Here is an 18,634-nt window from a genome sequence, read left to right as displayed (position 1 = left end):
AGTCAAAATTTTTGCCTCGATAGAGTAACCTCACGTGTTATGCACGGAGCTATTATGGGCTTCCCTCAGGCAGCCCAGAGGCCTTATACACGCCCTGTGCTACGTGATAATACAAACACAATTACCATCTATGTTTCTAAAACTATTATGCCGCCAAACTTTGCCAGAACCTTTTTTTGGCAAACAAAAAATAAAGCATACGGGAGGGGGGGGGGGGTTGAGCGATCACCGACATCTCACATAAAGGTCGTCATCAATTTTTTTTTTTTTTTTGCTAAACTTTTTTTTTTTTGGTGACGGCCAATAGGGGGGGCACGCGCCTGTTGCGCCCCCCCTGGATACGCCCCTGCTCAATATTGTATTTCATTTTTGCCTGCCATGTGCAATGCATGCTGGGAATGTACAGTACCCTGTGACATCATTTCTGTGTACAACATATAATCACAGTAATTGCAAATTCTCTGTTCACAAATATACATTTTTTTTTATACTTCTAGGGCAGTTAAGAGATATACATCATTGATCACCAAGAATATAAAATATGATATTGATGCACATCGTGTAAAATTGTGAAAAAATCAGGAGAAGTCCAGACTACACGAGACAGAAGTCGATTCTATCCCGAGTTCTCTTAGCCGCCCTGAAATTAAAATTGACCGTTAACATTCTCACATATGAGGTATTTGAAATGGAATGGAATACCCTGGTGTTGTTCAGTAGGTCACATCTCACAATAAATGCAAGAAATTGCCCAACCTAGAATTACTACTTTAAGTGTTCATTTTTATTATTTTCATTTTTTTTTTTAATGTTTATTTATTTTCTGTTATCATGCTCGATAATTGCTCTTACTATCTCTGTGGTACGGTGTGTAGGTGCGGGCATTAAAATAGCGATCTTTGACACCGGACTGAGTGAAAAGCATCCTCACTTCAAGAACATCATGGAGAGGACAGACTGGACGAATGAGAAGACCCAGGATGATGGCTTGGGCCACGGTACATTTGTGGCCGGAGTCATCAGTAGCCAGACCGATTGTAAGGGCTTCGCTCCTGATGCTGAGCTTTATATATTCAGGGTATTCACCAATAACCAGGTAATATTCCAGTCTACTGCCCTCTTTCACTTAACATTGATCATGAGAACCAACCTTTGAAATATGGCTCACCTTGAAACTGTTTGTAGAACTTATCAAATTTCTTTAGGTTTACGATTTACTTTCGGGAGTTAATATAGACGCTGATCCTTTTTCTCCCATTTTGCCAACATGAATAACTGTGTATGATTTAGTATTAGAAAGGTAGTTGACTTATATCAGGAAGTTTTTTTAAATATTTTTTGATGTTGTGTGCAACCTTGCAACAGCTCACTAGGTAACGTTTCAATTTTCAGTGACCGCCGTCAAACTGTTTGTCAAAGTTTAATCTGTTTAAGTAAACTTTCATTTTTCACTTTGAAGCAAAGGTTCATTGTCCCTTCAAGCATGAGATAAGAATTCAGGAAACCACTCTGTTGATGTTTATTTTTTGTTAAAGTAAGTTGGCCTGACGTTTCGATCCTAGCAGGATCTTCTTCAGAGGCCGGCCGACTTACTTTTACACATTCTCTTACACAGGTTCTTTAGCGGATAAGCAGTTTGCTAACAGTTTTATTTTATTTTGATGTTTATTTTGATGTTTAGTTTGCATACATGAACCCTTTCAAAGTCATCTGTGTAGGTGTACTTCTGTTCACTACTGTTAACATTAAATTTGGCTTTCAGGTTTCCTACACCTCCTGGTTCCTAGATGCGTTCAACTACGCCATACACAGGAAGATCAATGTACTTAACCTGAGTATCGGTGGGCCAGACTTCATGGATCGTCCGTTCGTTGACAAGGTTTGTCTCCGTGTTTCACCGTTGTGTCTTAGGGTTTAACAATGAAACGGTTTAACATCCTGGAACACAGGCAGAAATTATCTCTGTTTCCCTGGGTTTGCCATATTTCTATGCTTCAAACTTCTTTGAAATATTTAATTTTGTTAATCAACTGGCTGTGAATTTTATTAAAATTCAGGCAATCTTATGAATATGGATTGTCTGACATCATCTCTACTTAAAGACAAAAACTGGTCAGTAAAGAAAGGCCAAAGGTCATAGCCTTGCATGATCTCAAGTTTGTTGCCTCTGGTACGTACAGTATACTCATCAGATTAAACACACAGAAAATCAAAAAGTTTTACCCTGCTCCCCAGTTTCAGTTTCCTTTATTCCAGTATAAATAGCATAAAATACAATTTATATATAGGAGAGTATAAAAAGTTATGATACAAAAATTACAATAAAAAGGAAAGTGATTAATGACATTGAAAAGGTAAGTAACACAATTGACAGTTTTGAAAATTTAAAGTTAAACTGGGAATGATAAGGAAAATATCAAAAAGGATAATACATTAATTCAAATCATTTAAAATTCTATTTTGAATAAACATAGATGCTCTGTATAAATATGAATTTTTGGAAATTTGAACCCTATATTTTAATTTTTTTTTATTGCACGATTTGGTAAATTATAGTTAGTTTGTAGACAAAGAGAGTTGAGTTCTTTATTAAGAGGGTGTTTACTATCCTTATGAATATTCCTGGTGATTCTAATAAATTCACTTTTAGCTGCACTGTTAACCTTATCAGTAATGCTCAGCTTACAGTCCGACTTCAAAATCTTAGCACAATACTTTAAAAATGCTCTCATTCTTTGTTTATCACGACTTAATAAGAAATGGTACCAAACAGGGACAGCGTATACTAAATGAAGCAGAATCGATGTAACAAATATTTGTTTCCTCACCTGTCTCCCCTTACCTCTCTCCTCAAGCAAGTGCGTTTCTCTATCCATACAGTCCACTAAACTGATTCCCTTTTGGCACCTTACCTTGACCATCCCCACAAGCTAGGTCTAACCCTTTTTGTCTACTCCCTTTCTAAATTATTCTGACCACAAGATGGAAATGTTTTGTTCATTTTATATATCAGCTGTTTAGACTAACACCTATCAAAATGATGGGTTAATGTTTTCTGAGCCTATAAGCATATAGCTAATTACAGCATTCTGTCTTTCCTATCTCTGGTCAGGTTTGGGAACTGACTGCCAATAAGGTCATTATGGTGTCTGCTATCGGTAACGATGGTCCACTCTATGGGTGAGTACGAGGAGGCTGTACAAAAACATTGTGATGATAGCAGCTTAAAATCTTCCCTTAATGAATAACGGCAATGGTAACATCTCATTATGGGCTCTGTATTATAGTTTTACCTTTCAGCTATGTGATATCATCACAGATTTGATCAGCTTCTGTCAATAAGAGATATGTTGATAAGTTGTGAGGTCCCTGAGTTTATAGTTCAGGTAAATCGGTTACGCTATTCCTGGAAGTGCTTTATATGATCTTTCCTCATTATTCTGTAACGATTTTAGATGGTTTGGTGAATACTGGTTCGGTTAAAATGCCGACGGCATAAGTGGTTATAACTGCATTCAACAATATGGCAACTACAGTGTGTAACACACTGCAGCTAGATACAAACAGTACATAAAGTAACTTTTAAACTAACACACATTGGGTAAGTAGCTGGTTGAATTCGCAAAGTAACTTTTCCAGCCACACAGGGACTTCGTCTTAAATTTATAGTTGTATTCTGGATCATAGCAGTATAGTCGTGAGAAAGTGTATATTCCATCATCTCACAACAAAGCTAAAAGCCATACAAAAAGTCTCTTCTTGTTAAGTGTAAATCAAATACCGCTTATCTTGAAACTAACCTCTCCTCTCCTCTCCTTCAGGACGTTGAACAATCCAGCTGATCAGATGGACGTCATAGGAGTAGGAGGAATCAACTTTGAAGATGGAATCGCCAAATTTTCATCGAGGGGGATGACAACCTGGGTAAGGCGGAAAAAAATTCATTCAAATCAAAATGCTTGTGACTAGAAAATTGTCAGAGAAGACCATGTGACGATTTTTTAAAGTGCCATTATTCTGATTATTTTCATCTTTCTGTTATAGGCTAGTTTTGTAGGCCTCAAATGTAGCTGAATGAAAAAGATTGGCATTTTGTGCAAGATACCAAAACATACCATACTTTAATAACATACCCCATTCCAAGTATGTGAAACCCACATACTAAGTGACACCCCACATAGTTTACAATGTCACATTTCTACATACAGTTGTTATATATTGATTTACAACTTTCCTTGTTTAATATTTCATATCAGGAATAGAAGCCAATGAATATCAGAAGAGCAATTTTTCAATGAAAATGGTTTTCAATGCATCTGATAGTGTGACTTACCCTGTCCACTCATCTGTAGTAGTGACTACGATATGGTGAAAGGCCTTTGAGTTTGAAGGACTTGCTGTTAAAATTTTTAAGGAGATTTTTTAAAACAGTCGAGAGGTAATGGGTGTCATCTGAAGCGGAAGATGTATTCATCGATCAAGTACTTCCTAGTAATACTCATAGTTTAGTTAATTAACAAGATATCATATGTCAACAGACTTCTCCAATTTGGCTACATCTTTTGGAAACAATTCCACTTGATTGACTAATAACCATCCAAGTGCACCCATTTTGGGTGAGAGTGGGTGCTCAGTAGGGTCCATTGGAGGTAATGTTACTTTGGGTGAGACCGGTTGGAAACTGGTCGTGGTTGCTATTTATAAGAGTGACGGATGAAATTACTTTAAATCTTATACATTCAGGAACTTCCGGAGGGAAATGGCAGGATGAAGCCCGACCTTGTGACTCATTGTTCCAGTGTCCGAGGTTCCAAACTGGACGGAGGATGTCGGGTACTCTCTGGCACCTCCGTGGCATCACCGGTGGTAGCTGGGGCCGTCACCCTACTTCTCAGGTTTGTCCTTGATTAAAGGCATTGAAGATTCGTCCCAAACCACGTGCCGCCCTCTGAAAAAGTTACCTTTCCGATGCTTGCAAGTGAAGTTTTTTCTTGTCGCTACAAAATGCAGACAGTAATGAAACGTGATACCTTGTTATCTTTAGCTGGACCTGAGATGTCCATCGCTTCTATGTACACTGTGTTTTGGGTATTGACCGTAGCTGCATGTATTGACTGTACACTAGTGTCTAATTACCGACGGTAGCAAGCTGTGTGTGTGTATTTTCTGGGATCGATGGTAGTACTGTCTAACACTTCTGTTACACCTCATTGAAAACTAGGTCAGATAACCGGCATCAGATGTTTCTTTGTGCGCAAGTCTTCACTCCCATTAAATAAATTAGTGAGTGGGGGACTGTTTATAAATGTGCTTCACAGGCATTAGTCTAACCTAGTTGGCTTATACCCGAGGTGAAGTCAAAAGTTTCAAAGTTGGTTCTCATGGTAAGGATTCTGTTCTTCCTAAAGTCATTTTTTTGCAGAAGACAGCCTGCGTAATACTGTTTAAAGTTGTTTCTCATCTCCTTAACATTTTCTTTTTAACCAGCGCGGTCTCGGACAAGAACGTCGCCGTGAATCCAGCCAGTGTGAAACAGGCGCTCATGGCATCGGCTAGAAGATTACCGAATGCCAATATGTTTGAACAAGGTCATGGCAAGTTAGATTTGGTCAAGGCTTATCAGGTTTTGAGGAATTACAGACCACAGGCAAGGTAAGGAATGTTTAATAAGAACAGGTCTTTACATGAATTTCATGTTAATGGTGTTAGTTATCAACTGTGTGTAATGATAGTAGTTTTCTACCAATGGGAGACATTCAGTTATTTCTCTCTCTCCCTGTTTATTCTTTACCTCACAGCCTGAGTCCTAGCTATATTGACTTGACCGAGTGTCCGTACATGTGGCCATACTGCACCCAGGCCATCTATTCCGGAGCAATGCCTACAATAGTCAATGTAAGAATAGTCTCCATCTTTCTGTAAATATTTTCTACTTAAGATTGGTCGCATCTTGCTTGTAAGTTGCAAAATATCATTCCGTTGTAATCGATAACAACATTAACAAAAGTTCAAAAGTAAAATAGAGATTACACACGCAGAACATTGTGCTCTTTGTGATGATTTGTGTTCTTGATGTTCCCTGTTGAGACTTTTGATGTCAGCAGGGAATGTATGTAATGTATGTATATATTCTAGATCCTCCTGCAAGCAGGAACTGGGGAAGAAGCCATCATTGGCTTATCAAAGCCACAAGCCGACGGAAGTCAGTCTCTTAGATTCATATTTAACGTCCATGATTATGAATTGTCAATTGTCAACAACTCTGTAATTGGATGACATACATTAATCTTGGAGTGACTCGAACTCGGGACCTTATGTTTGAAAGGCACCGACGTTAACCGCTGAGCTAACACTCCCGGAATAATTTAGCTATACTTTCTTATGTCAGTAGGGAAAGTTTAGCACACTTTTTGATGTCAGCAGGAAAATAATTTAGCGATCAAACTTTGTGTAGCAAGTTTAAAGGCTCTGTATTTTGTCTCCTATAAGATAAATATACTTACCTATGTATAAAACTGCTATACATCTGTGCAATCTTAAAAGCAAAGTGACCATTTTGCATAGTATTTTGGGAGCCGATACCGGATATTAGTCCTCGTTCAGAATTGTGGGATGCCATGCTTCATAAATCTGAACGACCAGCATGTTTTCTCTCTTCAAGATCGTTATTTGCGCTACATATTTACGCAGGTCAAGTAACATTCACCAGACATTTACTGTTCTACTCCGTTCTATGTTTTAAAACATCTTGACTCATGAAGAAAAGATGTTAGGAATAAATTTTCATTTGAGCCCAAATATATATATCTTTTCAGATCACTGTACTAAATGGGATGGGAGTTACTGGACGGATTGTAGACAAACCAATCTGGCAGCCGTTTAGCCCTCACAATGGAAACATGATGGAGGTAAGATCACTACATCTTCATCACAGACCAACTTGATCTCATCATTTATAGAAGTGTTCTGATTTAAAAAAAAAAGAACAAATTGCTTGATAGAATTCGGTACCATGTAGTAGTTGTAGTAGTCTTCTATTTATGGGTGGTTAGGCTAGTTGGGCAAGTCTACTCTACCTTCCATGGCATATTTTACAATTAAAATGAAAAGATTGAAGCTTCTTCCTTGTATATTAAAGCTGTCCATAAATACAGCCCAGATTTTAATATGCAAATTAGGTAAGAGCTGTTTCTATCCACAATGCAATTGGTGTAATGCTTACCCCAAATGCTGATGTTTTTTTGTCGAGAGTGATATAATTTCTCTTGACGTTAAACTCCTTTTGTGATGTTAATACAGGTACAGTAAATTTCTGCTTTAAATCATTGTAAAACACCCAGCTAGTTTATTCTTTGCTTAAATGATGTTATTGTTGTTCCTCCTAGCACAGGTGGCCATCTCATATTCTAAAGAGTTATGGCCATGGTCTGGGTACCTAGCTGTCTCCATCATAGCCTGGAAAGATGCTAGTTTATAGTTTGCTTTAAATGATGTTATTGTTGTTCCTCCTAACACAGGTGGCCATCTCATATTCTAAAGAGTTATGGCCATGGTCTGGGTACCTAGCTGTCTCCATCATAGCCTGGAAAGATGCTAGTTTATAGTTTGCTTTAAATGATGTTATTGTTGTTCCTCCTAACACAGGTGGCCATCTCATATTCTAAAGAGTTATGGCCATGGTCTGGGTACCTAGCTGTCTCCATCAAGGCCTCGAAAGATGCTGCTGATTGGGAAGGTGTCGCTGATGGGCAGATAACTATAACTATTGAGTCACCACCAGGGGTAAGGCATGTTTGATGCACAGTAAAGGGCATTAACAAGGGTGAACACAGAGAAGCTGTTTTGCAGAAAGTACTGTCTACTTTTTGGACTGACATTGTTAAAACAAGTATTGGGGATTGGGGTTTTATGGTACTGTTGCAAGCAATGGTGTTTGGCTCAGACACCTTAAAGAAACCAAAAGTTGTTGTCACAGGCATAGATTAGGGCTTATGTATTTGTAAGATTCATTAAACATACTGTACAGTTAAGTTGACTGACATGTTACGTAGCAATCATATCCTGAACAATTCAAGATGCTAACTCAGATAGGGTTAGGCTTTAATAATGTTTGCTGTGTTTTAGGATATATATCCTGTTATGATATGTTCTGCTGTGTTAGGATGCTATGTCATGTTATGATATATTCTGCTGTATGTTAGGATATATGTCATGTTATGATATGTTCTGCTGTATGTTAGGATATATATCCTGTTATGATATGTTCTGCTGTGTTAGGGTACTGTGTGTTAGGATATGCTAAAGTAATGATATATTCTGCTGTGTGTTAGGATGCTATGCCATGTTATGATATATTCTGCTGTATGTTAGGATATATGTCATGTTATGATATGTTCTGCCATGTGTTAGGATGCTATGTCATGATATGACATGTTATATATAGTGTAGTGTAAGGATGCCATGAGTTTCCTTTTCCCATCTTTCAATAGCTTGGCGAAGATGAACCCAGGAGTAGTACCCTTGTGTTACCCATAAAGGTGAAAATCATACCAACACCACCAAAGGCCAAGAGGATCCTATGGGACCAGTATCACAATCTACGTTACCCTCCAGGTTACTTCCCCAGGGATAACCTGAAAAAGAATACTGACCCATTGGACTGGTAAGAGCATTAATATTAATTTATATTAATTATGATTAATATTAAACAAACAAGACAAACAAGAGGGAAAAAATTCTGTAAGGAGCTTAAAACCTCTGTTTCTATGGTGATCTACTGGAGTCAGGATTCATAGTTCTCTGTGTATTACAAAACCGATATCACTCCCGTTTTGTCTTTAACACAACCAAGAAAGTTACAGGGAAGGGATGTTTGTGTAGAATGCTATGTATATAGGTTCTATTTAATGAAGGATTTATAACAATACTGATAAGGTATTACTTATTCTACCATTCACAAAGAAGATAAGAAAGCAGTTTTAATTAAGAACTCAGTATATAACCAACCCTGAAAATATTACCGTTAAGATGAGTAGAGATGACGGGATTTCCTGTAACTGTTGTTTCTGATGTTGTTAACCTCTATAGGAATGCTGATCACATTCACACCAACTTCAAGGACCTTTACGAATACCTCAGGAAGATTGGATTCTACGTTGAGGTGTTAGGATCTCCATTCACATGCTTTGATGCCGAACAGTATGGTAAGAATCCTAACATGGTATTGATCTATCCAGCTTTGATAACAAATTTATGATAGCAAACAAATAAAGAAAACATTTGAATAACTTAAAGGGTATTCTGGTGGCTGAATTGATTGCTTTACCAAATTGCTGGAAACCACAAAAGATACAAGATCAAAGATACAAATTTGGTGATTTTTTTTTTTTTTTGGGGGGGGGGATACATTTGGCAACAGCTGAGTGAATCGATGCCATCGTGCAATTAAGATGAAAATCTGAAGAGATCTTGTCACCCTTGTGAGTTCCATAAGACCAATTTAGTTTGATCTAGCTGCTTTAGCCTCTCTGCTCATTTCCAGAGAACTCTGTTCTTTAAGATCAGTTTAGTTTGATCTGGCAACAGTTACCTCTACTGCTCATTTCCAGGGACACTGTGTGAGTTCCATAAGACCAATTTAGTTTGATCTAGCTTCTTTGATCTCTACCGCTCATTTTCCAGGGACTCTGCTCATAGTCGACCCAGAGGAAGAGTATTTCCCGGAAGAAATAACCAAACTCCGGCGAGATGTGGACAACGGTCTCTCAGTGATCATCTTCGCTGATTGGTACAACACCACTGTCATGAAGAAGGTGAAATTTTTCGACGAGAACACAAGGTACGAACGAGATTTCCAGATATGTTTTTCTTTCTTCTGTCGCCCGTTTCTCCATGTTTGTCACAAGTTTCTCAAAGAGAACACATGTTAACACAACATCAACAATTTTGAATTCTAAGTCTATTAGCAGTTTGTTAAAAATTGAAACTTATCACTCATTTGCTTTACCTTTCTCAATATGGTTTATCAAAATGTAGCCTTTAACTATATTTTATACACATGCTATATTCAGTAGGAAACCCTAACCCTAAACTGATTGTCAATAGGTTTTCTTCATCTGTGTATGTATATAGCAACAGCGATTTACATTCCAAGCAGCTATTGCTGTATCATTAGTACTACAATCGTACAAATGTTGTCCATCCTACGGCTATCACAGTATCGTTAGTACTACAATCATAACAACTGTTGTCCATCTTGCCATCGGATGGACCCATTTGTAAGTTGCTTCTCTGTCTCTTACCCTTTTAGACAATGGTGGATGCCAGACACCGGTGGTAGTAACATACCAGCCCTGAATGACTTGCTCGCACCCTGGGGCATGGCATTTGGCGACGGGGTATATGAGGGCGATATTCAAATAGGCGTTCAAAAAAGTAAGTGACTGAGAGATTCTCAGCATTTATAAACAAAGCCATTGAGGAACCGGGTAAAGTGACTAGCATAAAAAAGAGAAAAATTAAGAAATGGACTTTTTCCCCAAGGTAGGTCTGATCAATCGGTGGAGCAAAGAACTCACCCCATCCTAATACAGTCCTAGTTCTTTTGCTCTTTAAAAGTTAAAGTAATGCTTTAACATCTGTCTTGATTTTGCAATGCTACATATTTGACTGGGTGACAACTGAAGTACATTTTATCATTATTGATGAATAGCACAGCAAAACAAGTTTTACTTTTATCATGGAGAGCAATTTGCTTCCTAGTCACTCAGTTAAAAAAATTTCGCCACAATTTTATTTTTATTATTTGTTTTTCACTTCACTTGAAATAAATCTTTCAATCTCTCCTCCCCAGCCGTCTATTCATCCGGTACGAGTATCATAAAATTCCCGGCAGACGGGTTCCTTCTTCATCGAAATCTGGACGACCAGGGCTACCAAGTGATAAACAGGGTGACCGTCAAGGCCACCAACGTACCCATTCTTGGGGTTCACCAGCAGGGTTCCAGCGCGGGCCGCATCGCTCTCTTTGGTGACTCAAACTGCCTGGACAGCAGTCATATGTCCGTTGGTGAGTCACTCAGAATATCTATCTGTCTGTAGTATATGAAAGGGAGCCCTGAGGTATGTGCATGAAATGTAACAGGACTGGTCGACATCAGAACACATTCACCAGGCTCATGGAAATTCACGGTCATCGCTAGAGGTAGTAGAAGTAATCACGCAAAAATTAAAACAATAGAAATAAGTAGATAAGGCAGAAAATTCTAACGGTGTTCAGAAATTAAATAAAGAAAACATCAGCGTGATGTTTAACTTTTTTTTTCATTGAACATTACCCTTATGTATCAGGTGTGATTTATACTTAAGAACAATAGCAAGAAATCGCTTATACTACTAGCAAATGTGAATTTGCTGACAATTCAACAAGGTTTGCCAAGCCTGCCTCTCTGTCAATGTTCTGTGATCTTTTCTGGGCAAGCAGCCCACGAACCCTCTCACTTTCTGTTGTAACAGACTGTGTAGTTTGTTGATTGACATTAAGTGGATGTTTTTCAAGAAATAACATTTCGTTTTTCTTAGATTGTTTCTGGTTGTTGGAGACCCTGCTGCAGTACTCAGCTTATGGTAACTTACCACCGGCTTTAACAGAACAACCCACCTTACCACTCCCAGAAGTGGATACATTACCACTCAGGATGGAAGGTAAGATAAACCTATGGCAAATGTTAACTAAATTCAAGAGTCTGAAATATATATATACAAACATTCTTAGAGAAAACCTGGAAGGTAACAAAGGAAAAAAATGTTTGGAATTAGATGACCACTTGTTGACTTTGTAGCATATTAATGTTGTAGCAGTTAAAGGTTCCACAATGCTACACATAGGTAAGTAGGTAACTCTTAAGGGAATCACCTGAAGGTAACCTCTTACAGAAATCACCTAGTAAGTAAGTCAAGGTTCTACAATGGTGTTATTAACTGTAGCCATAGCAAAGTAGATGACTCTTACAGAAGTTACCTAGGAAGTGAACAAAGGTGACTTCGTGCCATGATGGCAAATAACTACTTGCAATATAATTTTTGTTTAAAGTATTATTGAAGTTTAATTAAAGCATCCTTTTGAACTCTGATGGGACTACCTTAATTGTGTAAGTATCCAGAGTTTGAAGTGACCGATTGCCCACCTGTTTAGAAAGTTTGAAGTGACCGATTTCCCACCTGTTCAGTGATTGGTCATCTTCCTTCTCCCCAGGTAACCACCTCTACCGATACTCCAAGGTCCTGGAGCCTCATCTCGGTGATCCTAAACCCCGTCCCTTGCCATCTTGTCCTCCTCTTGTTTGGGCCATCGCCGAACCTGTCAACATCTCAGCACCGGTGTAAGTACATCTCTACTTCATAGCACTGGTGTTTGTATGATTTTAAATCAGCCTCATTCCTGTCGGTTGTTAACTAAAGAATGAAATGACGATGACATGAGGATAATTGAAACAGGGTGATAGAGACCAGAACAACAGATCAAACATCACAATAACAGAATATACTCCAAGACATTTTTCCCAAACAGTTCTGTAAACTTTGCCCATGCCTGAAGCATATTTTACTAGGACATTACTTATGATATCATGTTACAGGGACTAGCTAGGGTCTACCTAGGCTACAACCTAGTTACAGGGTCTACATCTAGGGTCTACCTAGGTTACAACCTAATTACAGGGTCTTCACATAGGGTCTACCTAGGTTACAACCTAAGTACAGGGACTATATCTAGGGTCTACCTGGATTACAACCTAATTACAGGGACTATATCTAGGGTCTACCTAGGTTACAACCTAATTACAGGGTCTACATCTAGGTTCTACCTAGGTTACAACCTAATTACAGGGTCTACATCTAGGGTCTACCTAGGTTACAACCTAAGTACAGGGTCTACATCTAGGGTCTTCCTAGGTTACAACCTAATTACAGGGTCTTCATCTAGGGTCTACCTAGGTTACAACCTAAGTACAGGGACTACATCTAGGGTCTACCTAGGTAACAACCTAATTACAGGGTATAAATCTATGGTCTACCTAGGTTACAACCTAATTACAGGGTCTACATCTAGGGTCTACCTAGGTTACAACCTAATTACAGGGTCTACATCACCTGTATCAGGTGTATCTAGTTTTAGTGCCAACAGTTATGGTGTAATTCAACACAGACATTCTTGGTTCCACAAATGTGTCGGCCAAAATTCTCTCTGTATTAACAAACCTTGTTCACATGGTACTTGTCATTTTATGTTACTTCTTCTTGTCTAATATCAGTACTTTTAATAGTGTGTATATAGTTGTGAAAGCTGAGCATATACGCTACCGTAGCCTATGCAGGTTTTAGGTTGTAATCAACATTTTCCATTATAAATATCAATTCCTTGCTCGCTACCCGTTTGCTTCTGTCCCACTAAAATTCACTTGTACAGCTCCAACCTTTTCTTATCTTCTCTCTGGCACAGGAATCTGTTCAAACACCAGAGGCTCTTGTCCATAGAGGAAGGTGCAATGCCCAACATGCTTGAGAAAGGTCCATTTAACCAGCACATCATACCAGAGGCTGACCACTTTCACGAGACCGGTCTCGACAACTCAGGGAGCATTCCATTCATGTTTTTACTCTCGTTGGGAGTCATCGTAGCTTTCTTCGCTTTCCTCTTACACAAGAGGAGGAAACGACCTCGGGCCGGATTTATGAAGAGACAGAGGATCAAACAACTTGAATCGTACAGGAGACATATCTATTCCTCTCCGTGATGTCTAGGCCGCTCTAAAGTTTGGTTCGTGTTTTCAGTTTCTTCTCCATGAGATGGATAGACGATGACTATACTTAAAATATAGAGGCATAATTTAAGACTAGATATCTGGAACTCTGTTTAAGGAGTTGTCACGGTCTCTTGTGGAAAGAAACTTGGAACTTTGGCCGCATATTCAAAGTGATTTTAGTCAGCGTTAGGCCGTAACAGCACGGCTTTCATCTCTTCACCTGTGCTACGAAAGAATCCCAAGGATCATTTGGAGAGCTTCCTGTTCTGGTGAGGTATGCCAACTACCAGATATTATCATCGTGGCTAGTTGTAATCAACCTCGGCTTGAAGGTTTACACAATGAAATAATAATAATAGGTTCATGAATGATTTAGGAGATGAAACCCCAAACATTGGGCTTGTGTGCTGAAAGATGTCATAAAGTCAACTAATACAAGGACAAGTCTGAAGGTCTTAATCACACATTAATCAGAAAGTTGCCAAAAGTATTGTATTCTTTGTATATATATATTAAAATTTTTCTATGAAACCGACTAACAGTCGGTGAACAAGTGATCGACAGAACATTAGACTTGGAAAAGAGCAAATAAATTTTAAGCTGGAAGGGGATTTGACCTTGAGCATACAACTCTTTTGTTCATCTACCAACTAAGCCATCCAGCCTTAGTTTGGTTGTTGATTCCCGTTACGTTATTAATGGATTTGGTGAATGGTGGCAGTCGGAATAGTTAGTATAAGCTCTGATGAAATTTTAATCTTCTTCTTTTTTGGGTAAGATTAAATTATTCTTGCTCATTTTCAAATCCTGTTTTAGAGGAGGAAATTATGTTGCTTTTCCGAGAAAAAAAAAAGGAATAATTGTTGCTTGATTTGTGTTATTTATTGCAATTGTGCTGAAAGATCAGGTCTGTGCACATTCAGGGAAACTAACGGTACAACGATGCTCAAAGCTATTATCTGAAGTCTTCTTTCACAAGATGGTGTATTTCAATGTTAGTCATGTGACTACCAAAGACCAAAGGTTTTTAAGTAAATATCTTAAGAATGGATTTTACTTTGAAAGCATTTTAAATTTAAGCCGTTCAAATCATAAATGTTGGCATTGTCAAATGTCAATTATTATTTTGGTCGATATTTTGCAAGCAAGGAGTTTTTCAATCTTCGTTACCTGTTCATCCGGTAGATGTTCATTGGGTTGTAATATATTTGATTTAAAATGTCTCTTATAAATGATAAGTAACAGAGTCTTTGTTTAGCAGCTACCCAGCTTTAACTGATTAACCCTCGAATATTGGGGACTTTTGTTTGACCAGAAACTATGGCTGTATGTTTGATGATAAACATAAAGGCCTTGAAAGTGGAGTCCAGTTGGTATTCAAGTAAACAAAAAAAACAAACATTTTAAAGGAAAATAGAAGATGGTGATTGGTCAAGTCAAGATTAAGTTTTCTGTGTAGTTAAAAGTGAATCAGTTCTTCCATATTGTCTTATGTTTTTGTATGTTTTTTTTTCTATGTGCAAATGTCTAGTTATAGTGTGTTTAGCTGGACTTGCAGTTTGTAGATATCATTGAGTCTGTAAGATATGTGAGGGTTATCCGATAGCCGAATCATGTCTGAATCCTAACTTTTATACCTTTAAAATTGGAAATCTTTTATTTTTATTTTCAAACTGATCATTCATTTTTTTAGTGTGTTTTAGTCATGCTGCTACCTCACAAAATCATTAGCAAGATTCTATTATTTTATGGCCGTCTCGTGGCTTCAACATTGGTAGTGATTCTTGTAAGGAGTTATTTGGGTGTGGTGACATTTCAACAGTTGGCAGTTGGTATACAAGCATGGAAGGGGAATTGAAGCTGGCTGTAGGTAACGACAACAAAATTACACCTCATGTACAATATTGTTTGTGTTCGGTAGTTATATTAGGTGCATTCTTGATGATTAGTTTAACAGCATCTATGGTGAGGTCTCATATACACCTCATGTTCACCTCATGTACACCTCAAGTACAACATTGTTTATGTTAGGTAGTTAGGTGCACCCTTGATTATTAGTTTAACAGCATCTATGGTGTGAGGAGGCCTTCTTCATCATGAGCTTTATTGAATCAGCTGGCATTCTTGGTGATGTCTCCCACCAAGCATAATATCACAAGCATAATATGATCCCACCATACATAATAACATTAATTGATTTATCTTCCGAGGTATTCATGTTCACAGGATTGGGTGAATACCCGGGAGAAAACAAGCATCAGTGCTAAGGGCTTACGACCCTCTCACTGAATGTGTTTCAATAAGACCTAGCCTTATTTGCATATAAAACTCTGGGCTAAACCTGTTATTGTCAGCCTATTGCAGCTAATTGCACCTGTGATGGCAAAATAAAATATATCAAAGCCTTTGGGAATAACTCTAGTTTATTGCTATGAAAGGTGAGTACATCTTGTGTGAAGCACACATAGCCATGATGGATATGTTGCAGCCAAGATAAACTCAGTTTAGCAATTCTTTAACTGTAGTAATGAACAACTCACAAAGAGGGATATAAGATGGGCAGATGGGAGGGAGGAATCACAAAGATGTGGGAGGGGTATGGATGATGGTGGTAAGCATGAGGAAGTGGAGTCTGCACGCAATAAGCACAAGTAGTCATTCTTACTGGTGGGGTATCGTCCTACGATGAAGCAATGCATAAAAATTGTCTGGTATAAACAACAAAAATAAAGAATAGTACATTTTCCAAACCAATTTTTGGAAGTTATGTAGAATGTAACAGTTTTTTTGCAAGGAGAGATATGGAAAACAAAATGAAATGTCAGGCACATTAATTGATTTGAATCCAGTAAGTTTGCTATAAACCTACGTTGACCTTTTATTATGATCATTATTGTTTTTTCTTTCTTTTATCATCATTCTCTTTTATTTTCTAGTCATCCTTGTAGTATCATGCAATGTCTTTCTCTCTTTGTGAGATTCTGTCTTTTATTTTTTTATTCAGTTTGATTCATCTCTCTTTGTACATTATATACTGATCTTCTAGCTGTTGTTAAATGTACATATGTTTTGTGTGTGTATATTTCTACTGTACATATTCTTGTTGAAACTGTATTTTGTACCTCATCTTCTTGTACCGGATATTTTCGCATGGTGTATCCTCTCTGCCATGATTATTCATGATTTAATCTTGGCCATAATCACATTTCTGAAGCTGTTACTGACGTTAAAAGTTAAGATTATCAAGTTCAATAGGGTGTGTGGGATCACTTGTGAAGTCTGATTTTAGTAACATTTACAATAGAAACCCAGTGGTAAAAATTTTGGTTTTTCTGTGAACCATCTCTGTAGGGTTGAGTTGCTGGCCTAAAAAAAGAGTCTTGCAGATATTGTGAAATTCATTTTCCGTGAGTGATGTTGATCGATTGGGATCCTGATTTGCTAATGTTCATTTAATGGAATATAGTATCCTATAACAATCATTGGCTGTTCTCCAAAATACAATAATAATTACAATAATTATAATAATAATGATAATTGCAGTAGTCAATTGATTTGTGATGCAGTAAGGAATTATTTGGTTACTTTTAATTTATTAACCAGTGATAATTTTTATACCATGAGTGAATGAATTATTTATGTCGACCTTCTTAAATGTCATTGTAATTTATTACCTAAATTAACTGTCAAGAAAGCAGCTTTTATGTTTTGATCCTACCATTTCAAGGACAAAAGGTCAATATTATTCAGTTACCCCGTCAAGCTGGGCTTGGTGATTCAGCTACCCTGTCAAGCTGGGCTTGATGATTCATCGGGTGCCAGTATGCTTTCCTTTAAGACGTTCCCCGTTGTCCAGACACCTGCAAATGTCCTGCTTAAATTTGTGGATAGAAACCATGGGTATCCATGGAAACCCGGGTACTAATAAAATTTCCTTACTCCATGCACTTTGATAGTGTAGGAAAAAGTGAAATATTTAAGTATAAATTGTTAACTATCAATTTTTAAATTTTGTTCCATTTCTGTTCCTTGTTTTATGCAGAAAATGGACAAAATGGGTAAAATTATGTTGAAATGAATGGAGAGAAAATATGACCCTAGATGTACTGATAAATGATTGTCCCTTGGTCTTTGAAATTTCAAGTACTCTGTGTAGCGTCGTAGCTATTAGAGTAGAGCGCCACAAAATATTTAGCTTTACTTTTTGGCTTCATTTTTTGATAGCGATCTAGACCATGATTTGGCCAGCTTAGGAGAGAGGCATAAAACCGAGTGTTGCTTGTGTTGTTGTACATTGAGCGGCGGTTTTCTTCACGTAGTATATCGACACTAGTAATTTGATTAGTTGGATACAGTTGTGAACTTGTATGTACTCGTGACATATAACAAACTCCGTTTTTTGGATTGCCAACTCATGTTACATGGCGTTTTGTTAAGCTAAAGTAAAAAAAGTGCAGGAGTCACTTAATAAACACGAGTTGGCAATCCAAAAAACGGAGTACACTGTGACAGAATTAATTCTGTCATGTATAGTTTGGGAGAGTTGTTATATCATTCCAAGCGCTGCAGTAAGGAAGCAATGACATTCTGCAACCATCTGTGAAGTTGGGGTCAAGATATAGAGATGTGCCAATACAGTATAAAATGTACTCATATTTCCCATTAGTAACATGTAGAGGGGACAGGGGGTCCCCCTGGTCATGATTGACCCGTGGTACTTCAACGATCACGCTTAGTATTCTACTCGGAAATTAAAAACTACGTCCTCAGAAGTTTCTACAAACCTAAAGAAAAAATGACAAGAAAACTGAAATGAATGCAAAATGGAAAAG

The 18,634-nt window shown here is 37.8% G+C and overlaps 1 protein-coding gene across 2 annotated transcripts in view; it reads left to right on the top strand.

Moving 5' to 3' along the window:
• The window catches only part of LOC139961952 (membrane-bound transcription factor site-1 protease-like), a 30,417-nt gene extending 12,966 nt beyond the window's left edge, over positions 1–17,451 (top strand). For both annotated transcript variants that reach the window (XM_071961676.1, XM_071961684.1), the window contains exons 7-23: positions 876–1,096; positions 1,763–1,879; positions 3,113–3,180; positions 3,822–3,924; positions 4,744–4,895; positions 5,488–5,652; positions 5,799–5,895; positions 6,816–6,908; positions 7,645–7,782; positions 8,490–8,662; positions 9,088–9,203; positions 9,682–9,838; positions 10,310–10,434; positions 10,853–11,068; positions 11,581–11,703; positions 12,254–12,380; positions 13,499–17,451. In XM_071961676.1, coding sequence (XP_071817777.1) covers positions 876–1,096; positions 1,763–1,879; positions 3,113–3,180; positions 3,822–3,924; positions 4,744–4,895; positions 5,488–5,652; positions 5,799–5,895; positions 6,816–6,908; positions 7,645–7,782; positions 8,490–8,662; positions 9,088–9,203; positions 9,682–9,838; positions 10,310–10,434; positions 10,853–11,068; positions 11,581–11,703; positions 12,254–12,380; positions 13,499–13,793 — 2,486 coding nt within the window. In that variant the 3' untranslated portion in view covers positions 13,794–17,451. The remainder of the gene's footprint in view (positions 1–875; positions 1,097–1,762; positions 1,880–3,112; positions 3,181–3,821; positions 3,925–4,743; positions 4,896–5,487; positions 5,653–5,798; positions 5,896–6,815; positions 6,909–7,644; positions 7,783–8,489; positions 8,663–9,087; positions 9,204–9,681; positions 9,839–10,309; positions 10,435–10,852; positions 11,069–11,580; positions 11,704–12,253; positions 12,381–13,498) is intronic.
• Positions 17,452–18,634: the final 1,183 nt, after the last annotated feature.

The sequence above is a fragment of the Apostichopus japonicus genome, chromosome 3 (genome assembly GCF_037975245.1).
Source record: "Apostichopus japonicus isolate 1M-3 chromosome 3, ASM3797524v1, whole genome shotgun sequence".
Taxonomy (NCBI): Eukaryota; Metazoa; Echinodermata; class Holothuroidea; order Aspidochirotida; family Stichopodidae; genus Apostichopus; species Apostichopus japonicus.
The sequence above is the reverse complement of the archived record's forward strand: the minus strand, read 5'-3'. Positions and strand labels throughout refer to the sequence as shown.